Source organism: Zingiber officinale, chromosome 8B (assembly GCF_018446385.1).
Source record: "Zingiber officinale cultivar Zhangliang chromosome 8B, Zo_v1.1, whole genome shotgun sequence".
Taxonomy (NCBI): Eukaryota; Viridiplantae; Streptophyta; class Magnoliopsida; order Zingiberales; family Zingiberaceae; genus Zingiber; species Zingiber officinale.
The window spans coordinates 24,338,671-24,362,962 of NC_056001.1; the positions used below are offsets into that span (position 1 = coordinate 24,338,671).

Sequence of the window (24,292 nt, forward strand, 5' to 3'; positions counted from 1 at the left end):
AACCATACAAGCTTCTCTGCTGCCTTAAAGCTAATAAAATACTCTTCGCCACAGAAAATGCCATGAGAATCTTCACATGCTCTCCTTCCCTGCTTGACCATCTCATTCCCAGTTCACAGAAAGAGAGCGTTTCTGAGAGAATTTATTTATACCTGCCGAGTAATTGCATCTGGAAGCATCTCCTCGCCGCGCTCTCTTCCCCATGAATCCAGGAAGCTTCGTCATCCTCTTGTCGTTGTTCTTCACCAAGTCTCTGTGCCGTGAATCCGATCCGAGCGCCATCTCGAATGTCACTGTGATCGGCACAGTCTTCTGCGATGCCTGCGCCAGCAACAATTTCTCCGAGCAGAGTTACTTCTTAGAAGGTGCAGCAAATGAAAAAAATCGACTTTTCTGTTTGTGTGTGTGTGTGTGTTATTGGTGCATGGTTGGTTAGATTCTTGGGTGAATTGTTCTTCCAGGTGTTAGAGTGAGAGTGCGATGCAGGCTGAGGGTGAACTCGACGAGCGCAGGGGAGATGAGCTTCACCGGAGAGAGGATTACAGACAAATTTGGCATGTACAGGCTCGAAATCCCGGCGGTGGATGGGTTTGAGTGCAGAGAAGGCCGGGATTTGGAGTCCTCCTGCCGAGCGAGCCTGCTCGAGAGCCCGTCGCTCGTTTGCAATGTCCCTGGTTTGAGCAGCTCCGGCGAGCACTTTGCTGTCAGATCCGGCGAGGGGAATGCGTGCCTTTACAATCTGAACGCCCTGACTTACCGGCCGCCGAAGAAAGATGCGAGCTTGTGCGGAGATGACGATGGCGGCGAGCGACGGCAGGGGAGCTCCGGGAACACCTCTTTGTTCTTTTGGCCCCCTTACAGGTTCCCGTGGCCGTTCGCCCCGCCTTGGCCCTTCCCCTTCCCGAGCCCGCCGTCGCTTCCGTGGCCGTTCACGCCGCCGCCGTCATTCCCGTGGCCCTTCGCGCCGCCATCGCCTTCGTTCCCGTGGCCGTTCGCGCCGCCTCCGCCGACCTTTCCTTTCCCCTTCCCGCCGGTGCCTCCGTTCTTCCCGACGCCGCCTCCGCCGGCTTTCCCGTTCCCTCCTTTCACCCCCTTTCCTCCGTTCTTTGCTCCGCCTTCGCCGCCGCCGCCCGCCCCTTTGTTCCCTTTTCCTCCATTTGCTCCCATCCCGCCGTTGTTTCCGCCACCCTCACCTCCACCGCCACCGCCTCCGACGTTTCCCTTTCCGTTCCCTCCTCTTACTCCCGCTCCACCGGCTGTCGCGCCACCACCTGTACCGCCTCCCCCATTCTTCCCTTTCCCACCCTTTCCACCCTTTACTCCCTCCCCACCTACAGTACTGCCTCCACCTCCGCCGCCACCTCCATCATTACCTTTTCCGTTTCCACCATTCCCTCCATTTATTCCCACCCCACCGACAGTTATGCCACCGCCTCCACCTCCGCCATCTCCTCCACCTCCAACTTTTCCTTTCCCATTCCCGCCCTTCCCATTTCCTCCGCCATCGCCACCTCCACCAACTTGAGAAACGGAAATCTGCTCCCCCTCCGCATCAGCGATCAAGTTAAATAGCAAGACTGCAAGATCAATTTGATCTTGCCCACTTAATAAATGCTACTATGCACTAAATGCATTATTATTATTCATATAGTAAATATTAGCCAAGAATTTTTAATTTTTTCTATCAATTGTCTAGTTTTATCATGCTCCATTGATGTTTGGTTTGGGAGATTGGTGGTAGATTCCACGAATTCAATCCCTAAATATGGCAATGAATGGACCATTACTTAGTACAATGGGGAGAATGGAAACCCTTCATTCTCACTCCTCATTCTCATTCTCCGCTGCGAACCAAGCACCCCCTACAATTACACCCAGGGCTTGGTGTGATGGTAAATAAACTAACGAGTTTTCCAAACAATAAGAGTTTGATTCTCACAAATAAATGCCTATGACACTCGAACCCTTACGTAGGAAAGCCATCTCCTAGGGTCCATTTGTGCTTTACTCAACAACCAATGGAAAATTTCCATAAGATTAGACAAACCACCTCAAGATGAAATATAGAAATTCTTCAAATGACCACCTCAAGATGAATGAAGATAAAAATACTTTTTGTTGTGATGCCCAAGTCATTTTCATAATAGTCCATGATGGACACTGACTACAGTTTCGAGTGACGACGGGAGGAGCATTGTCTTGAAGCAAAACGACAATAACATATTGTACAACATACATCTGGGATGGGATCCTTGTTATCGAATAATTTACCTTCTGCATTGATAAGTTGAATGCGAATTTGGATGGGTGCATGCTGCAGCTAGCAAGAGCTGTCCATGAATTCGACTATTAAGTCCTGTACGATTCCTCTGTCTGGCATCTTTCCTGCAGCACCATACAGTGGAGCAAACCCTCCTTCGACTGGACCTGGGTTTTGCTTTACCTAAGAACAGGAATCGAAGAGAGGAATGCTCAGGCAACAATCTCGATAGCATCAAAAATTCATAGTCGACTTACAGTTTTTACAGATTCCCTGAGATCTCGCAGGAAGTCTTCGAGCACATTAAGATGTTGAAGGGTGACACAGATGTGAATACTGTTTGAGATTTAAAGACGCATTTAGTTTCATGCATGGACATGATTGAACTTAGACAGAATAGTTTGCTATTGAAAAACCGCTTTGTGAAATTCCACCTGTTTGGCCGCTGCAAAGCATTTAAGTGCCACCCTTTCAAGGTCATGATATCATTAACCTCAAAAATATTAACATCATTTGAGCCAAAAGCAATAACTGTCATCTGTGGATGTCCTACAACAAACAACTCGGGGATCTCCTTTATCCTGTAGATGAGTAAAAAGTCATAAGTTTACAGATATCACATGGAAAAAGGAAATATAACAAGTACCCTTTCTCTATCTTCTTAGATACTTCCATTATCTGTCTGGTATTTTCCAAGTAACCTGAAATGTGATTAACATATGTTAAAGGAGAATCGGAATTAAATCTATGAACATTAAGAAGAGATGAATGAGCAATGTTTTGGTCACCATTCAGTCCCAGTGACATCATAGCTGCCCAAGCCCCTGCTATCAGCCCACCAGGTCTGCTTCCAGCTATAGTAGGGGACACATATAACCCACCTGACCACTCAGTAACTGCAGCAAGTAGCATGTTAAAAAATTAGAGCTAGTTTTCTGTTTTGACACACCATCAATTTGTGCCTTTTTTTTATTCTAATTTGAATTCGCTCTTTCACATTAATTGAGCAAAACAACTACATTGCCATTGTTGGCATTGTGATGTAAGATATTTATGTTCTACTCGCAAGTGTAATTTATCTCTCTTTCTTGGAACAATACAATTTTATTCCTCTCAACTTAAGTCTTTCTCCCTCTTCAGTCACTGCTACATTTTTTACTTCATCGTCCATTTTCTTCATTCACTTCTAATGTATTTGTGTACTTTTTTTCTTCAAACATCTCTTTTAGATTAGGAGTTTATGCCAAACTTCTATTTTGTCTCTCCTTATCTTTTCTCAACATTGCTCCTTTTAGAGTAGATGTTATCTTTTCTTCATTTCTTGGAGTAATGAGGGAGACTTTCCAGTATCAGTATTTTTTTTGTCCCCTCATTTATGAGCAAAAGTAAATACTAGAAATCAAATCTGTCTATTCCAACTTCTGAGGAAGCAAAAAAGAAGTTTTTACTCCCCTCCAAAGCACTTGATCAACTCATCAACTTTAGTCCAAAGTGTAGCCTAGTCAAAGTTAATCAACAAGTTCACAATTATCACGTCTTCATTATTTGTTGAGGAACTATTTTCACTTGAATAACGCAAACTCTATTGTTGTCGATAGAGGAAATACCTAATCAAAATGCCAGGGACGTGATGATGTTTCAGGAAAGCCAGTTTAACAAATCTAGTGAATCAAAGGCAGTAACTAATAATTAAAGCGCTATATAACTGCATTACTCATGAATTTCAACATTTTAATTTTAGAACAGCAGTGCTCAAATAGTCTAGTAACAATATTCTGTTGCATCATGGTGTACTCTTTCCTTGCTCATTTTGTGGGGTAAACTCAGCCCATCCCCTTTTGGCTACGATATATTCTGAGTTGCCAGATCAGGCTAAAATTATTATCATAAGTTGACACTTAACATCCTTGAGAATACTCAATGCAGCAAATGGCACTGCCATTCTAGAAAGGGGCGTGCTCGGTGGAGCAAATAGGCATTGCGATTGGCAATGAACAATGTAGCCAACCAATGGTAATTGTCAAAACAATTTTTGATCCACACATTTATTCTTCTCTAAATCGTAGGTCTCTGATCACCATAATCAAATCTAAAATAAGGAAATAATGAATGGCATCCTAGATCTACTTGATACCATTTTAATGATTCATGTATTGATAGTTTCAGATGATAAGAGTTGCAAGTAAAAGTCCTATTTGTAAACTTTTTTTTCGGAAAATGAGTGTCTGCCTTTTCGGAAAATGAGTGTCTGCCTATCTGAATCTTATGGAATTTGCATGGAAATCTCATTCTAGCATGCCGGTTGTGCACAAAAGAAATAAGATATGATCTTTATTTCTATGGGTCTTGGTTTGCTTTACAAGTGTCCACGTTGGATGTGTTAGCATATCACAAACCAAGGAAAACAAGTTAACGGAGCATTTAACAAAAGGGCAGCCTGGTGCACGAAGCTCCCGTCATGCGGGTCCAGGAAGGATCCATTGTATGCAGTCTTACCCTGCTTTTTGCAAGAGATTGTTCCCAGGATTCGAACATGTGACCTTTTGGTCATATGGCAACAACTTTACCATTGCGTCAAGGCTTCCCTTCTAACGGAGCATTTAATATGAACAGGAAAATTTACAAAATGCAGAATAATCTGAAACTACCAACTCAAATAAATTAGCATGCATTCTTCGCATTTAAATAGTAAAAAGGACATAAGCGGCCATTATGAACTTACCAGCAACAAATTGGTGCTGCAGCAAAGAACTCAGAGATCAGCCAAAAATAGGGAGAGAAGTGACACATCAGAAACAAAAGATCAGTAAAATCATCAAGAGTAAAGACTACAAGCAGAAGTTGAATTACTATTCTACATGGGCATGGTGTTCAAACATCAAACCAATAGATGTTTTCTGGCATAAAAAAAACATGACTAAGCATATAGGCATAGGTACATTCAAATAAATAGTAGAGAATACGATTTGCTTCGGAAGCTTAGCATGGGAAGGAAAATGTTTTGAGCCAATGACTTTTGAACAGTTGGTTTATTTTTTACAAACAACAAAAACTCCAAATGATAGTTTCAGAAGAACAAAGGTGATAATGAAGCTACACAACTTGGAGAACTAATCTTAGAATATGATGACAGTCAAAGATAGTTACAAGTATATTTGTAGAACTTAAAGTCAGGTGTAAAATATAATGCCTAAATCTTACACATGCTACCCCATGTTCTACAGAAGAAAAGGAATCCTAGCTAAAACAGTTCCATATACATATGGATGGGCAAATATGGTCATCATTTACCTACTTTACAACAATATTGAGATGATAAGAACAAATAAAAAAACAATAAAGAAACAGCTGGCATAAATATAATTTGAGTTACCAGAAATTAGTAAATCAGAGAGAATAAAGCTCACAAACATATGCATTAAAGCATGTGAGTTAATTCACAATCAAGGTACCAAAATAGAGAAATAAGTACAGAAGTTTCAAAAATCGCATAGCCAACTCTTAACTGCTTGATAAAATTTGCTGAAAAAAACAAATATCATGAGACCATTGGGATAACACAGATAATATGTTAGACCATATTCTTGAAACTAAGGTGGCGTTTGGTTTAGGAGTTTAGAAATAAGGGAATAGATTCATTCCCAAACCTTGTGTTTGGTTGATGGGAATGAAATTAAAATTTTGGAATGAAACCAATTTTGATGAAACTCACCTCCTCCCTTGGGTTTTGATGAGAATGAGAATGATAATTAAGTTTTGGATGAAAATACTCTTAATATTTGTTCAATTTTTCTTTCATATCACTTTTTCTCTCCTTGTTCTTTCTCATCATACACTCTCTCTCCTTATTTTCTCTCATTATACTTTCTCTCTTCGTTCTCTCCCATCATACTTTCTCTTTCCTCATCTTCTCTCGTCATGCTCTTTCTCTCCCGTCACACTCTCTTTCATCTTTTTTTCTTACCCCATTTTTTCTCTCATCATACTTTCTCTCTCCTCATTCTATCACCACATTTTCTCTCTTATCAATCTCTCCCATCATACACTCTCTCTCATTTTCTCTCATCATGCTTTCTCTCTCTTCATTCTCTCTCATCATACTTTCTCTCTCCTCATTCTCTCTCGTCATGCTCTCTCTCCCATACACTCTCTTTCATCATTTTTCTTATCACACTTTCTCTCTCATCATGTTTTCTCTCTCATCATACGTAATCTCTTCCATCACTCTCTCTCGTCACATTTTCTCTTTTTTCATCATTCTCTCATCACACTTTTTTTAATCTTTTTTCTCATCACACTTTCTCTCTCATCATACTTTCTCTCTCCTTAATTTCTCCCATCACACATTCGCTCTCCTCATTTTCTCTCTCCTCATCCTCTCTCATCATGCTCTCTCCCATCACTCTCTCTTTCCTTATTTTCTCTCATCACACTCTCTTTTCATTCTTTTCCATCACATTTTCTCTCTCATTACACTTTCTCTCTCATCATTCTCTCTTATCATATTTTTCTCTCACATATAATTTTTTCTCTTATTTTTCTCTAAGGGTAAAAAATAAAATTTAGGTTCATTCCGATAGAAAATATTCAACTAATCAAATATTATTTTTAAAAGTAATATCATGCTCATAAGTCATTCACATTCCACAATACTATGATACTCATTCTCATTATCATTCCTAGGAAAGAACCAACCACCACCTAAAACTACGATCATAATCAGGAATCAGGTAACAAGGTTAACAATTAACAAATAGTATTCCTGAGAGTTGAAACCAAAACTAAGAAGTAAGAACACATGCAGGAAGCGGGAAAAAGAGCTTCCTACCTTTCTTATTTCGCGATTTCTGTATAAAACAACACTCGTTCCCTTAGGGCCCAATCCATACTTGTGCACATCGGTTGAAATTGATGTGACTCCTTTAACAGTAAAATCAAAAGGTGGAATTGGGTACCTGCATTCGAAAATATAAATCAGAGAAAGATAGGATAACAATAGAAGTCATTACATGATTGACAAATAGTCCATTATATGATTACCAACTAGAGAACTGTTCCTAATGCACTAGTTCATGGAATGATGACAAAGGTCAACTGCAGTACCAAAATTGTTGGAGTAGCACATTATGTATATTCCATGTTGTCATATAACATTTTAGGTGATCAGAAAATGAACCTAACTGATTTGCTCATAAAAAATCCAAATTCAATAAATGCCTATCACCCTCAGCACAATGATAAACTAAACGTTGTTAGTTGAAATGCAAGACTAGCTCAAAAAAGTTGAGATATGGAGATAGGAATAGAGTAAAGCTGGTTTTGGAAGAAAAAAAAAATAAGTTCTAAATATTATAGATGATCGTACTTTCTCAAATAGGATGGACATAGAGAGAGAATACAAAGGCATGCACATGGAGACCAGAGAAATTGCAAGGTCACACTTGAATAACTTAGAAATTGAGACTGTTATTTTGCTTTTGTGTGTGTGTGCGCGCGCGCGCGCGCATGTGTGTGTGAGAAATGTAGCATTGATGTATTTTAAAAGCATCTTAAGGACTAAGCATTTAGTCCCAGCAATGCCACATCTAAAAAAGATACCAAAGACCTTAGCCTAAAAACAACAACAGAAAATACTGTTCAACCAGAAAAGAAAATTTAGCAAAAGAAATGAAACAGAAATGCCAATCAACCAAGAGAGATTATAGCTTTTTGCAGAAGATACCCCAGCTTACGAGCAAATGGTAAAACAAATCCACCAAGGCAAAGGTCAACATGCAAGCAAATATCATATTTAGTTGCCAACTCTCCAAGTTCCTGGAAACAAATAACCAAACAATAAATTACACAGGTAACCATACATGAAAAATTAAGGACATCAAAGTTTCCATGGAGTCAAGCAGATGAACACTGAAGAATGCAAGAAATCAACTAAGCATACTTCAATAGGATCGATAACCCCATGTGGGAAGCCTGGTGCAGAACCAACAATCTGAAAGAACAAGAGAATCAGGTTGAACATATGAGGAATGCAGCCTACTAAACAGGTTGTATGCATGAAAAATAAAAGTTATTAAAATAAAAGCATAAGGATGTAAAATTCCAGGCATCTCTGTGTTTTCTTATGGTAACAACGCCACGGACCATTTTAGGTCCATGATTCGAGCATAAACTTATCCATTCAGTAAAAATATTCCTCATAATGCATAAGGAAGATTCACAATACCACCAGCCACATGATTTATTAAATACAAAGCAACAAGTCCGCAATAAAATGAGGTTAGAAAAAGACTTGTAGTGTTGTTTGATGTTCATCTCAGTTCACTCCAAAACCAGTACCCATACATAAAGGGGTATTAAACCTCCTTATTGTTCAAGACTCAGAACTGGTTCAGGAAGAGATTTAATTCAATAGTCTAGGAGTTAGAAAATAACATTTCTCGAAGCAATTTGATCTGGACCACATTGAATTATAAAATATGATTTATTTCTGTGTAGATTCAGCAAATTCCATTTTCACAGTAGAATTTCACAATCATAAACAAGTAATTGGTTTCTAATACTAATCAAAGAGACAAATTAAATGTGGAGTTCACTTGAACTATATATAAAGATTAACTAGTTGTTCTTAAGTTAGGCATAAAACTGATACATAGTTATTTCTTTTACTGATGAGTTCCAACTATACAGGTTTGAATCAGACTGATGGGAGATTTAGACAGCTAGTCGCTAGTCTTCTTGTGCTAAAATATGGTTCAATATGATCTTGTGCCAGTCTGGCTATGGACCAAGATGCCATTTCGAACATTGGTCACACATGTAACAGCATTCTTTTACCTTTTGTCTTATCTACTTAGCCTTTGCTCAGACTAATAAATGCACATCACTAGAGTGAAAATTCCTAATACATAAGAGATTTAGGAGGAAACAGAAAAAAGTGAACAAGTAATCCATCCTACCTTCTATGGAGGAGCACAATTTACCATAATCACAATGGCTACGCGTTAGCCACTTACCAATCCTTGGGTAAAACAAAACATCATCAAACAGGCTAGCAACATTTGAGGAAGCATTTGGCCAACTACAAGCAACAACATGATTTACTTAACTGAAATCTAATCTATAGTAGGGAAATGAGAATAATCTTTAATGCTTGCCATGGATTGCTTATTAATTAGTGTATCAGAATAACCAAATAGATATTTTAGTTGGATGTGAACCAAATGACTAAATTTTCACAAGGAATTGGCATCGAATTGGAAATTGTATTATCAACTGCCAATGGGATTTTTCTCTGGTTAACTAGAGCTTAGTAAAGCTTTAACAAAGAAACAAAATCCCTAAATTGGATGAGATTCCTAGGCTCATGGCCACAATTAATCCTCAAACAAAATACAGCTAGAAAACATTGTCATTTTAAAATGAGAATGGTTACTGGAAAAAGCTCATCAGGTTAATCCCATCCATCAACAATCGATGGTATAGGTCTAGATGCTTGGTTAAAGGTAATTATAAATTATAATGAATTGAAGGGTCTCCAATATGAGACAACCCAATAGAAATTAAGATTGGCAAAGATTTAGATGCTACACAGAAGAGGTATATCAAGATTATATCAGCCCTAATCAACGGATAACTTTGAAACTTATAGGAGAATAAGCAAGTCAGAATAAGTTTAATAATTGTAAGCTCTAATCCCACCCGGACAATCATGAAAGCCAAGTAGGAATAAAATTGCATACCATTATGGTGTTCCTGTTGATATATTGCCTAATTCTTTTACTATCTGCTACATAATCCTTATTGACAGGAACACGCCACAACTTAATCTTGAAGTATTGTGCTGCTTTGTCATATGCAGAATGTGCAGATCCTGCGATTATCCTGTAAAATTAAGAGGGAGAAAATTAAGTCAACGGTGTATACATATGTCCTTCAGATGATAAAATGATTATGAAATGTTACTAGAATAAGTTAATAGTGACTCACATTTCAGGTTCTGTAATTCCCTTTTTGGCTTTCATGTAATCACGAGATGTTTTAACAGCTAATAGTATACTTTCCGTTCCTCCTGATGTCATGTTACCGCAGATTTGCCCTCCAAATATCTTTTCTTTACTTCCAAGGAGAGCAGCAGTCATAGCAACCACTTCTGCCTCAAACCTTGCCACACTTTGAAACACATCCTGGTGCAACGGATTGGTATGTGAAAACCTGTTAGCAGATAGTCATCAGTGTTCAACTCCATTTCACCAAAAGTTGTCTTTGTAATGTAGAATTAATATCAGACTACCATATAGCTTTCTTGACTTCAATGTAAAGTGAACACTGAAATTGGACTTGCAAATCATTTCTCATAACTAGCCGAGATACAGCTCAAGAGCTACCCCAAATAGTTAGTACTTAGCTACACTAGGTCCCAATTTCACAAGAAATCTTAAAGTAGCATATTCTTAAAAATATGTTTTTTTTGGGTGCATTGACAAAGCAGATAGGTGTTTCAAATAATATCTTCTACAGTATGTGGATAAAAACAACTAACACCAAATATTACAAGAAGCACTAGGTCAGTAGAAGCGATGGTATTTTTAAATTTGATCATTTGTGATTAGATCAAAGTGAAAACTCTTTTCAGTTAGAAGGCATCCTTTCATGGAAGTTGCGTAACAAACAAATATGTCCGACCTCTATTTTGTACACATGGCTTGTGTCTATCATCGTAGCACAAAGGTGCTAGTGTCCATCGAAGAGAGAGAGACACCAAATGTCCCAAGGGTATCTGCAGTGACAATAGGGAGAGAGAGGTTGGCCAGGTAGATTATAAGATCTCATATCAATCTAATCTAAGCCTTCTTAGTTATAAAGATGATTATCAAACACTAGATAAATTAGGAATCAATTCCTAATTTATCACCACAAATTTTGATTTGGAAATTAATTGATTTTTAAAAGAGCCTAAACCTTTAAATTTTTACAAACTATGTAAATTTTTAAAATTGTTTCTTCCCCAAATTAATTTCTACATCTCTTCAAAAATTAATTTGAGTTTTTTAAAATTCCAAATTGAAATGCAATTATCTCTTAATTAATTTTAATTTGTTCCTCTAATTTAATTACATAAATTCACTCTTAATTTTGCAATTAAATATTTCCAATTTAATTGAATTGATTAACATTTAATTTATCCCAATTAAAATTTTCATTAATTAATCATAATAATTAACTCTTAATTATTTGATAATTAATTAGGTATAAACTTTTAATTAGCTTTTTATGCTCTGTCAAGATATATACATTTTATGTCAAGAGTTCTAACCTTACTTGCGTGACTCAGTAGGCTCCTAGAGATATTAACAATGTACTTAAATGATTTTCTTATTTGATTCCACATGAAGACCCCTCTTCATCTATTTATGTGCACAAATCTTTATTGGGCTTAATCAAGCCATCAAGTCTAGCTATTTATAGTCCTTTTCAATTGGTTTTCAGTATGCATAAATTTCTCAAACTAGTTGCACATGTCCTACATAAGATCATCATAGTCACTATGCAGTCATACCAAATGAGTTTTCATAGCGAGTCATCTCTAGTGGATTTTTTTCCTACCATTCCACTTGCGTAGTATGTGGTTAGACACTAACATGCATGCATATAGGCATTATAGAACATTTTATTACAATCTACTAGTTACATAGAGAATTATAAGATCATTAATAAAGGAGAAATTTCATTGTATATTGTGCAATTACAATATATCAATTTTCAGTATAGTCCAATTGTCTCTAGGGATTAATGGACTATCACTAACATTTTCAACATATTATGGGGGTATTTCATTTGAAAATTTTTTCAGGACAATGATATGTTTCAGTAGAGTAGAGTGGAGTGTTCTGAAGCCTAGAAGATACCTTGGAAAGCGCTTGAAGGTGGTGGAGTATAATATTACTAGTGGAAAGAAGAGTTTCTTTCCAGGGAAAACTTTTTGTTGAGAGGGCTTTTATTATAACATTGTGACTCTCCTCAAGGCTTTTATTGAGAGGAGCTTTAATTATAACATTGTGACATATAAAACAAAAATCACCTCTAGACTTCTATTATATACTCACAATGTTAATAGAGTCTAAAGTAGATTGAGAGGGCTTTAACACAAGATGTAGATAATGCAATATGATCCTATTTATGTACATTTTTGTTCTCTTAAAAAAGTAGGGGGAATTGCCAGCATTTGATTTTAACTAGATCACTTTGTGTAGAGGGGCAAAGGGGCTTCATACCGGAAATAAAGACACTATATTTATCAAGCACCAGGAAGATTCCAACAAATTAAAGATACTCGAAAAATCTTACTAACATTGCATGTGCCTCATTTATTAAAGCAAAATGGTTCTCAGACTCACTTCCTCCTATGTATCTGTAATACCACATTAAGCATAAATTTTTGTTAGCAAATTGAAGGACTGAAATTGACATTCTAAGTTACATTTTTTAACAGTTAGATGAAGACATACACTGTGCCAGAGCATTTGCCTTGCCATGCTACATCCTTATTCCTAGCATCCTCTAGTTCGTGTATTGTAGCTCTGCTAAGTCCAATATTTGGTAGCTCAGTTCTCCAGCTTTCCCGTTTAGATTTGTTACCTGATTGTAACTTATCCACAACCTGATATTACTGAAGAGCATAAGAGGCCATCTTCGCTCAGATAGTGACAGGGGAAACCAAAGAAAATTTTCAACCAAATCAAGTAGAGTCACAAGCAAGCCTGTATGGATAAATTGGCGGAAGATATCTGAAATTTAGCAATCAGACCTGAAGTACCAATTCTACTACTTTATTGACACACAGCATAAAATATTTTGTTTCAAGAAACATAAGACAAATTAGAAAACGCTTTTATTAATTATGTCATTGTTACCAAATAGGTTTGTAAGAAAATCATGTTATCTTCGATGCAATTTGAAAAACTAGCAACAAATCAAAGAAATTCGGAGTCAAATGCATCGAAAAAGATTCAGATAAATGCTTAGATTCTCTCTAAATGAGACCTCGAATGTAACGACAATCCCGAAGCATTCTCCAACTCCATAACTTGCAAAATCTCTCGACCACATAAGTGGAACGCCAAATTTAAATTCAAGACTAAATTGCAAAAAAAAAATCTCACCTTTTTCTTCTCGAACTCGATATACCAGTTCACGCCTGGAATTAACCTGGACCAAATCTAGCAACTTCAGCTCAAAACAGAGAAATTAACAAACAAAGAAAAATACAACTATCGCACAAGTACATAAGAGCTCACTTCACGAAGGTTATGATGAACCCTAGGACAGCGCCCTTGATCCCCTTTTCCCGCAGGGCGCGGAAGGTCACGTGAAGGGCGCGGGCGAGGAATAAGGTTACGATCGGAGCGACGACGAGGGCAAGTGGCTCGTACTGCGCAAGTGCGGCGTTGGCCTCGGCCCGGAGGCGTACCAGGCGAGCTTCCATGCAGGCGGCGAGGGAGACGGAAACGTGGATTCGAATGGCTTCGCTCGCGTATTTAGCAAAGAAATGGGTGACGATAGAAATAAGAAAGGCGTGACGCTGTTCTATTCCGCGACGGTAATCGTACCGCTTCTGCCTCAGTTTTATTAACGGTTCGGATGTTAGCTTTGTAGGTAGAACTATAGAGTTGCCACCTTGCCGATCGCTTAAGGGGTCGGATTAGGATCGTTAAGATCCGCATCCATGTTAGCTTTAGATTATGATTTCTTTGTTCTCTTATTACGTGTAAACGACGTCGTCTTTTACCATTAAGGCATCTGTCGAAAAAAAAAAGTGTTTCCATACTAATATAGGAATCCATAGGAATTTGTATGCCAGAGATGATCTGCCGTTCGAATGTCAAATTGAAGGTAGGGATTTGCACGCTTAAAACTCTGGGTAGGGCCAGATGTCGTTGTCGTCCTCACCATACGTTGGCAAATGAAACACGTTGTTGACTCTTTGTTGGGGGCCGTTATGAGATCAAGAGTCAAAACTGGTATAAATTTTCTGGACGATTTTGATCATCAATGGTCAACGATAACTACAAACGGAATGCGACGGTTTTTTTTTATTATTCTTTTTATTAGAATCCTGAAAAAAATATTTTTTTATAATACATTAAAAGGAAACAGTCCATTCATTTTTATACATTTTATTTTTCAAAGTTATCCTGCTATACAATTATAACACTTGTGATTTCGATTTGGTAATTTGAATTGTAATTGCTACAATAAATTTTATTAATGTTAATTCAAAGCATTGCTATAATATAATACTAATTAGTATTTTTTTTTAGTTCGCTCGTATCAACTAATCCAGAGGACCGATCTAATCTTAAGAAAATTTTTCATCGACTACTCGGTTAAATATATCGAAAAGCATAACTAGTATTAGTCATAGATAAAATGTTACTATAATATAATTTATTGGTGTTGATTAGAATTAAAGTATCTATATTGTAGTGTTTATGAAGAATCAACCCTAAACTACAATACTACATTAACTATGAATTTGATATAATAACAAAATAAAAAAAGCAGTTTCACCCTAGTAAAATAGGATATCTTTTAATAATAAATAAAAAATGACGTTACCTCTACCAATAAAAAAAGGTCTTTTAATTTTTGTCGTAGTTTTTTCTATTTTGGGTCCTTATTTGAAATCAGATTTAGATTTATAAATTCAAATATTTTGAATCTAAGTGGTCTTAATTGGATGGTAGGAGAATGGAGGTTGTTAATTATTAAAGTAAAATGTGATATCATTTATAATATCATCGGTCCTATAATATGATACAGATAAATAAATTTTAGAGTCATTTTATCCTAACACAGTAATTTTTTTATAGAAAAGAATCAAAAGATCAGACATCCAATAAAATAGTTTGTATCAGCTGAAAAGTAACCTTAAAATTTCTTAAAATAAACAACTATGTAGATATCAATTATGTGGGGGCTGCATGTTAATTATAATGAGATAGATTATCAACCTAATCATGTGGATTATTGTATATCATATATTGTCTAATTTTAATGAAAAAAAAAACAGAGAAGGAAACAACAGTGATAAAGAAACAAGCCAACCATTTCTAAGGTTGGCTCATTGACTTTGTAAAATTTATGACAATAGAGAAACTGCATAGGAAGTTTGGTTCACCGGCATTCAACAAACTACGACCTACCGCATAATATTTTCTTTCAATAAGATGAAAAATCTAAGACATTGATTTTCCAAATTTACCTAATAGACGAACCAGGTGGTCTGCCGTCACGACTAATTTAGTCCAAGACCTAGATATTTGGATTATAAAAAAACAGTGTGGTTCAATTTTAACAAGTCCTCTCATCTTACATCACTAATTCTCACATTTCCATTTATGAGATAACACACACTTTTCCTGATTTTTCTTCTGGTAGGCATCTAAGAGGAAATCCTTATAATTTCTCCATATTTTGTTTTTTTTTTTGATAAAAAAGGCAGTCTCTATAGTCAAATAAATGTAATTAATATTTAAAAATTTTGTTTTGAAAAGTATTTCCTTTCCACATTTCCCTCAAATCGAATGGGATCACAAGTTGGTTTTAAAAAATAATTTGTTTCGATAAAATTTAAAGTATAAAAAAATGAGAAAGAGCAGAAACACATGGCAGACGGCGCAGGCCTGAGAGCGTCAGCGGAAGCATTGGCATTACTTACCTGGTAAAGCTGTCCAAATTACTAGGCAAGTGACTGGACCAGGCGATGGCCAGAGCAACGGCAATGGCGTCTGGACTCCCTGCTCACTGCTCTCGTTAACAAGTCACAAGTGCAGCAGTAAACTTAATTTGCAGTTAAATTTGTTAAAGCTCTCAGAATGAATGAAGTGACCAAAACAGGGAGTTCCACTTCAATTGAATGAATAAATTTAAACAATTTATTAAATTAGATGAACAAGTGAGCGCAGTGAAGACAATAAATAGGACAAGCAATGAAGTTGGTGCATGTGATAGGGTAGGGCAAAATTGATGTTGGCTTTTCTAAAGGTTTTAACTTTTTTTTCCTTTTTCAATTACTTGTCTCATGTCTGTTCTGTTCTGCTGCTCATGGTCCATCAGGCATGTGCTACTACAGACTGCAGTTGGTGCTCAGGTCTAACACTTTGTGGCATGATACAAAAATGCTGGAAAAAGCTTGATTATTCTTCCAATCTCAAGTCTGCAATGCCAAAGATCATGTCACCTTCTGACACTTGATTATGAGTTTATCAAGTCATATGTTTGTCAGACCACTTAGTGAATAACAAATTATATTTTGAGCTTCAGTCATTTGGATGAATTTGCTAATTGATTGAAAGATAACTCTAGTTATTCAGGAACCCTTTTTAGTTGGCAACAATATTACTATTGAATTCAAAATTTAAAATTTTGAATGCCCAATTGGCTTGACCAGATTAGAACTCAACTTGTTCTTTATAACTTTTCAAGTGAATGTTGTATAATGGTTTATAAGTATTCTAGAAGAACATTTAGCACTCATCAGAGTTGTATTTCCTGATATTCCAAGAGTTTGGATAAGTTTCAACCTTCGATTCTTATCTTAAAGTTTTTAAGCAACTCCTTTTTTCCTTTTGTTCGTATGAAAAGATTGTCAGTCTTGTTTATCATCTTGTGTTTATTTTATTGTTTGATTATTGTTGTTATAGTACTTTATAAAGGTCTCTCTAGCTCTTAAAGTCTCTACCTCACAAGATTTCATGAGGAGAAAAGGTTGAGAGTTCTGATTTATCTCACTAATTAAAGGAATCCTCCTAAAAGATAAGAAACTAAAAGATAAATATAGTTTTTTTTTAGATGATATTGGTCCAATAATAAACAAATCCACTACCTTTAAGCTAAGAACTTTAGTTTAACTCGTCACTTGAAGAAATTCTCCTATGAGATAAGAAACTGAGAGATCTTACAAAATTTGGCCCCTCTAAGCGTTATACTTGGAACATTCCTCCAAGAATAAGGAAACATGCAACAAATAGAGTTTCAAGACAAGAGAACTCTTAATACACACTAAAGAAAAAATATAACTAGCCACACACCACAATTAAAACTTTTTAGACCCTAAACATGTAGTAAATAAAGTTCAACTCTCAATACACACTCAAGATAAAAGCGCATCCATCAACATAAACTTTAGGTAAAATACAACTCCTAACATACACCATAATTATGACTAGTTTGTTTAATAAAGATAGGGATAAGATCAACTTTAATGTTTTAAATTAACTTTATAATTAATTGAAATATTAAAGTAAATAGTGAGATGATCAAAGTAAGGTTTGAGTACTTCATAAACTATTAACCTTAAATTAGCCTCCATTGAGCTATTGTTGGTTGATTTTTTTTTTATATATAATATAGGTATTCAGATCCTTACAAATCAAACTATTCTCGAAGGTGGACAGTGTTGGTATAATTTATACTAATGATCTAATTTAAGTTTTGTTGAATAATAAGTGGATTAAAGTTAGAGTATTTTTGTGATCTAATTATTTTACCAAGTGTGCAGGAGTTTACGATCTGAAGGACCTGACACCAAACTGAAATCTAGCTAGGTCCGTGGGACCCGATAGCTGATGGGAAGTTCAGATAGGTCCGCGGGACCCGATATCTAGCGGGAACTTTAGTTGGGTCCATGAGACCTGACAACCGGTCGAAGTCTAGTTGGGTGACCTGACAACTAGCGAGAAACTCTAGTGGGTCAAAGACAAGTCAAGCGACTATAGTTGGTAAGTGGAAGTAAGCAACTGAATGAGAGATCCAGTGAAGACGCGTTCCTGATTAAAGGAACTGTAGACGTCGATCCAACTTGGGTTCATTTGGGAAACCTAAGTTGAGACCTTGATTAAATCCTGGTCTCGGGAAGACATGATCTAATTACTACTCTTATTTTATTAATGTTGTGCTAACTTTATTTTACAGGATAAATATATTTTTATTTATCTGAACTAACTCTTTTTTTATAGGAATTCAAAGGCTGAACAAAGAGGAGTCCGGGCGCCCAGGCACCCTGAGTCCAACTGCCCAGAGCTAGTCTGAGAGCCCAGACCAGTGTCACCCTAGCGGGTGTTGTAGGCACTCGAGCAGTCCGGGTGCTTAGAGTTGGTCGAGGTACCCGGATCAAAAAATTTTTCCCGAAGCTAAGTTAGAGTGCGTCGACTGGTCAAACCCACGTCAACGATCTAGGCACCCGGAAGTGAATAAACTTTATGGATGAAGTTTCGACTAGAGATTGCCACGTCAACAGCGGTCTAAGTGCCCGAAGGGGTTCCAGGCACCCGGAATAGGCTTATATAAGGGTATTTGACCAGCATCTTTAAAACACAATCTGCTCCGACTTTCATTCTTGTGCGGTGTTCCAAAAAAGCTTTTACGACGCTGTAAAATGTTAGGATCCTTCGTACGGAGGCTAGAGGGGGGGTGTGAATAGCCGACCCCAAATCGTCGCGTTTCTACAAAACGTGTTAGCGCAACGGAAAATAAACACAGAAACGAAAGGGAAAGAAGACAAACCTCAAACAAACCGATGTAACGAGGTTCGGAGATAAACTCCTACTCCTCGGCGTGTCCGTAAGGTGGACGAAACATATCAATCCGTCGGTGGATGAGTCCCCGGAGAACCGGCTAATAAATGCTCCTTGTGGGTGGAGAAACCTCGCCACAATACTTGTAACAACAAGAAAGGAGTACAAGGAAAGCAAGAAGCAAATACAAACAACAATATGAATGCAACACTCGCTTGCCTTCTCTGTCGATCGGAGGCGATGAAGCAGCAACTTCACAACCCAAACGCAGCAGCTGATCGACGACTGGAAGCTCACGCGAAGCTTCGGAAGCGAGCTCAACAAAGCTCAGAAAGGGACGGGAAGAAGGAAGAAGGAAGGAGGCTCGCAGCAGCAGCCCTCCTTTTATAACCTGCGAAGAAAGCGAAGAAACACGGAAGAAATCTAGCCGTTGCGTCGCAACGGCTAGTGCGAATCGGTCCGTGGACCGATCGGGCTATAGGTGGTCCACGCACCGATCCATTCCTAGCCTTCGCTTCTGTTCCGTCCACGCATCGGGAACCTCTGATCGGTCCATAGACCGATCAGCTTCTTCTCCCGAACTTCTGCGCCTCGATGCGTTGTCGATCGGTCTCGACCGATCGGATAACCTCTGATGAAACTCTTGGATGGTTCGATCGGTGCGGTGACCGATCGGGCTATCTAGTGTATCCGATCGGTCCCGATCGATCCAAACTCCGACCCTAAACCTCAGGCTTCTACACCAACATCCGGTCAACCTTGACCTGTTGGTTCATCATTCCTAGCATCTGGTCACTCCCTTGACCTTCTAGAATTCTCCACCAAGTGTTCGGTCAATCCCTTTGACCTACTTGGGCTTTCCTCTTCGTGCTAAGTATCCGATCACTCCCTTGATCTACTTGGACTTCCCAACACCAGATGTCCGATCACCCTTGATCCATCTGGATTTTCCCTTGCCCGGCTTCACTCACCAGGACTTTCACCTACCTTCACTTACTAAGGTTTTTACCTGACTTCACTCACCAGGATTTCCAATCTGCCTGGCTTCACTGACCAGGACTTCCAAACTGCCTGGCTCCACTCACCAGGACTTTCCCGAATGCCTGGCTTCACTCACCAGGACTTCCACTTTCACCTAGCTTCACTCGCTAGGATTTTCACCTGGCTTCACTCACCAGGACTTTCCACATCCGGTCCAGAGAACGAGCTACCGAGCCCTCTCTGACCACAGTCCGGAGAACGAGCTACCGAGCCCTCTCCGACTTCCATCCGGTCCAGAGAACGAGCTCCCTAGCCCTCTCTGACCACTGTCCGGAGAACGAGCTACCGAGCCCTCTCCGTCTTCCCATGTCAAGTTTCCATACTTGGACTTCTCCGTGCCAAGTCTCCATACTTGGACTTTTCCCGTGCCAAGCTCCCTGCTTGGACTTTTCCCGTGCCAAGCTCCCTGCTTAGACTTTTCCGAGTCAGGTCACCTCACCTCGGGTCAACCAGGTCAACCTTGACCACGAGTTGCACCCACAATCTCCCAAGCTTGTATTCTTGTCAAACATCAAGATACAACTTTTCTGTTCACGTCAAACATCGTCATAACTCGTCAAACATCAAAACATAACTCGAGTCAAGTCAACTCGAGTCTGGTCAACCAGGTCAACCTTGACCTAAGGTTGCACCAACATAAAATTCCTCCGACAATCGACGATCAAGATCTATTTATTTTCTCTGTTGTTGGTAACATTTTCTTATAGTTCTTGTACTTGAATTTTGTAATCATTCGAACTATTAGTGGATTACTCAACGAAAGCACTCGACGAGTGCGAACTTTGGAGTAAGATCGAATTCGTTGAAGGCTCCGAATCAAGTAAAAAATTACTTATGTTAGCATGTGCTTGTCTTCTTCATTCTAGCTTCCTTTTTTATTATTCTATTAACCCCCCGACGTATTTATGATCCTACAGGCAACCCTTCCCCTTATTTGTCTATCAGGTAAATTCGAAAATGCTCATGGTAATGCGCCTAGTAGCCGACCTCCCACACCCCCCCCCCCCCCTTCTCTAATATAAAGTTGCATATGCTTGTTAATTGTGTAATCCAACTGTCCGCCGCCTTACCCAACCGCTCCACCAATTAATAACGTTCTTGCATGCCATAGTTGGGTATTCTTAAGAGAGGATAAATCTCCATTTAGGCTAGTAGGAAGATTATAAGCATAATGTCAATTGATTATATAAGCTAATTTATAGTTGAATCGATTAGACAATCGAGAAAAATTAAAAGAAGCCACTAATCTTATAAAGATGCACACAACTATTGACCTAAAGTTTAATGTGTCGACTAATGATGAAATCTAATCGATGGCTCAAGTAGTCCTTGATAGACTGAAGCAATTAGAAAGACATAGTTAACTAATGGTGGATCCAGTCAACCCATCAATAATAAATTATCAAAATAACGAAAGCTTAAAATACTTAAAAGCTATATAAAGGGAGCATTGTAATTTATTTACCTTTTCTGTTGTTCTCTTAAGTTCTCATTGATGAATCATAAGCTATAGAGGAACAAGAGTTTCAAATCACATTAAATCATCTTATTAACGATTATGATATATGTAATTTACTTATGTATTAATTTCTGCCGAGTAGTAGATTGTATTTGTAAAGAAAATCTGTTTTGCTCTAGGAAAATACTAGTCTGTATGTATTTTATTCATACATTTTTCTTAGTAGAGTAAAAGATGTATCGGCCATTTTAAGCCGTCTTACCATAAGATAAAGATAAATATATTATGAGAAATTTTTTTTACTCGTGACGTTTTTATGAAAAAGATTAAGTACCCAACAAAATATTTTAAGCTCGTTAAAAATTATTCCTAAAATTTACGTTTACGGGAGTAAATACTCATAGATTTATTCTCGAATGTCAAATCCTCTCATCAGAGAGAGCCAGTTCTTACATGAATGGCTTCATAGTCATACCAGCGCCGTCCATAGAGCTTCCGGCACGTGCGTCCGAACCAATGCGTGGCATTAACAATCCCTGTCTCCCGTGCCTTCGCGTCTCCGTGATTGCCACGTTCGCTGCTCAGCCTGCTGCACTGCCGGCTTCTCGCTTAATACGCACTGGGCCACTGGCTCACTGTTGAGTGATAGAACGAGGAGGGAGGGAGGCTGGGATTCGCACTGTGGAGAAGAAATAAATAACTTTGGTCGCTTTCCATCGCTGGCGTTGAGATCCGAGCGGCGAGTGCGCCAGGAGGAAGGAATGGGAGAGGTAGAAAGTTGATTCTTTGTTTGTGTGTGTTTTTTAAGAATATTTTTGCTCTGTTTTGTTGTGTTGGTGTGATTTAGGGGACGATTTTGGCCTAACGATGGTTGCTTTGATGGCAGGAAGAGAAAAAGGTGGAGCAGGCGAAGGTGGCGGCAGCGGGGGAGGAGGAGAAGCCGAAGGCGAAGGAGGAAAAAGCGAAAGGCGAGGGGAAGAAGAAGGAGGAAGAAGATAAACGCGAGGGGAAGAAGGACGGAGGTGGTGGCGAGGGGGAGAAGAAGGAAGGAGGCAAGGAGGAAAAAAAGGCAGAGGCGGCGCCGCCGCCGCCACCGGAGGAGATCGAGATGCGCGTATTCATGCACTGCGAGGGGTGCGCGAGGAAGGTAAAGCGCAGCTTGAAGGGATTCGACGGTAATTCCGGCCGCCAAAAACCTCGCCTTCTGCTCGTTTTGTGTGCCAGATTTGAGTAAAAAGGGCCTTGGTTTTGTGTTCTTGCAGGCGTGGAGGATGTGACGGCGGACTGCAGAACCCACAAGGTGGTCGTGAAGGGGAAGAAGGCGGCGGAGGACCCCATGAAGGTGGTGCAGAGAGTTCAGAAGAAGACCGGGAGGAAGGTGGAGCTGCTGACGCCGCTGCCTCCGGCGAAGCCGGAGAAGAAAGAGGATGAACAAAAGGAAGAGGAGAAGCCAAAGGCGGAGGAGAAGAAGGAAGAGGTCTACTCTTTTCTCTTCAAATATCTCTCAATGCGATCCTTTTTCTTGAACATATGCTTTGAATCTTTACCTCATTCTACTTCTTTCCTATTCCGGCAGCCTCAAGTGATCGAAGTGGTGCTCAAAGTCCACATGCATTGCGATGCCTGCGCGCAAGAGATCAAGAAGCGAATCCTTAGGATGAAAGGTTTCCTGCTTCTCTGCCTCCTCTAATGTTCTTTATCTATGAGATTGCGATCACAGATCCCTCCTTTCGTTGATGTGACGACAAAAGATTCAAACTTTTTGTTCGTTTTCTCCGTGTTTCGTGGAACGGAGCAGGGGTAGAAATGGTGGAGCCGAATCTGAAATCTTCCCAAGTAACCGTGAAGGGTGCGTTCGACCCGGCGAAGCTGGTGGAGTACGTCTGCAAGAGGACCGGCAAGCACGTGGCGGTGGCGCAGCAAGAGGAGGAGGAGAAGAAAGCGGAAGGCGAAAAGGGCGGCGGCGGCGGCGGCGGCGGCGGTAAGGACGCGACCAAAGAGGAGAAGGCCGAAAACAATGCCGGGGGAGACAATGCAGAGAAGAAAGAAGAGAAAGACGGTGGTGGGGGCGGAGCATCGGTCGGGGACGAGAAGGAAAAGAAGGAAGGCGGCGGAGCGGCGGAGGAAGGGGCGCCGCCGCCTCCCAAGGCGATGGAACAGCCGATGAGAAACGATTTCTACCAGTGCTACCCGAGGTACCCCGCCGGCGGATACGTGGGATATCCCCCTCAGATCTTCAGCGACGAGGACCCAAATGCTTGCTCTGTAATGTAATCCACGAGTCGGGCAAAAAAACGGAGGTTAAAAAATAGATTAATTATTAATGTGTAACATCTTTCAATCCATCTCGGGGAAAAAATTATAAATGCGTTCTGTTTTAAAATCATTTTCGTGATCTTTTGTTATGGTTTGAGTTGGTAACGTAATTTTGATAAATTCAACTTCATTATAGGAGTAACTGTATCACATCAAAAATAAAAAAAAATAAAAAACCCACTATTTTTATAAATTACTTCCCACAATTGTAAATTTTAAAAGTAATTTTATATTAAATCCAACCACATCATTTTCTATATTTTCTATTTACTATTTTTATTTATATATTATCATAAATATATATTTATAATATACATATTAATTAATTTATTAATAATATATATTAATTTTATTTAATAATTATCAATAAATTATTATTTAATAATTAATATATAATAATAAATTCTAATTTTAATTTTCACTTCATATGTAAATTTGTTTATAAGAACAATAATTTCATCGAAATATTATTAAAAATTTATTAATTTACCATATTAAAAAATAAAGCATTACAATGAGGTCATAAAATAAAATATAATAGAATTAAAATAGAATTAATTAATAATTAACTTATTCCCTACTAATCGTATTCATAAAGTGTCCAGACGTATTCAAACACGTCGGCTCAAAGTTGATGTACTT

At 38.7% G+C, this 24,292-nt stretch overlaps 3 protein-coding genes and 1 long non-coding RNA gene across 5 annotated transcripts; 2 read left to right on the forward strand and 2 right to left on the reverse strand.

Moving 5' to 3' along the window:
* Positions 1 to 1,682, forward strand: LOC122017798 (vegetative cell wall protein gp1-like). The gene is made up of 2 exons (XM_042575494.1): positions 1 to 365; positions 462 to 1,682. Exons 1-2 carry the CDS (start codon positions 203 to 205, stop codon positions 1,523 to 1,525), a joined length of 1,227 nt encoding a protein of 408 aa, XP_042431428.1. The 5' UTR covers positions 1 to 202; the 3' UTR covers positions 1,526 to 1,682.
* A 382-nt stretch (positions 1,683 to 2,064) lies between these two features.
* Positions 2,065 to 13,825, reverse strand: LOC122017796 (sphingosine-1-phosphate lyase-like). Of its 2 annotated transcripts, XM_042575492.1 has the most exons (15): positions 13,555 to 13,820; positions 13,420 to 13,465; positions 12,766 to 12,917; positions 12,609 to 12,668; positions 10,247 to 10,471; positions 10,000 to 10,141; positions 8,199 to 8,249; positions 7,983 to 8,074; positions 7,089 to 7,215; positions 4,983 to 4,998; positions 3,049 to 3,156; positions 2,907 to 2,961; positions 2,695 to 2,841; positions 2,518 to 2,596; positions 2,065 to 2,443 (listed from the first exon to the last, which is right to left on the reverse strand). In XM_042575492.1, the coding sequence occupies exons 1-15, from the start codon at positions 13,740 to 13,742 to the stop codon at positions 2,321 to 2,323; spliced, it is 1,611 nt and encodes a 536-aa protein (XP_042431426.1). In that variant the 5' UTR covers positions 13,743 to 13,820; the 3' UTR covers positions 2,065 to 2,320. The 2 variants fall into 2 exon arrangements, with proteins under 2 accessions (XP_042431426.1, XP_042431427.1); XM_042575493.1 differs by lacking the exon at positions 12,609 to 12,668 and having other exon boundaries at positions 13,555 to 13,825.
* LOC122017799 lies at positions 3,630 to 4,976 on the reverse strand. Its single transcript, XR_006121455.1, has 2 exons — positions 3,868 to 4,976; positions 3,630 to 3,758 (listed from the first exon to the last, which is right to left on the reverse strand). It is a non-coding gene; the product is annotated as an uncharacterized LOC122017799 (long non-coding RNA).
* Positions 13,826 to 21,878: 8,053 nt separating the features above from the next.
* Positions 21,879 to 23,720, forward strand: LOC122014481 (heavy metal-associated isoprenylated plant protein 7-like). Its single transcript, XM_042570714.1, has 5 exons — positions 21,879 to 22,104; positions 22,221 to 22,509; positions 22,597 to 22,811; positions 22,911 to 22,998; positions 23,133 to 23,720. Exons 1-5 carry the CDS (start codon positions 22,096 to 22,098, stop codon positions 23,606 to 23,608), a joined length of 1,077 nt encoding a protein of 358 aa, XP_042426648.1. The 5' UTR covers positions 21,879 to 22,095; the 3' UTR covers positions 23,609 to 23,720.
* Positions 23,721 to 24,292: the final 572 nt, after the last annotated feature.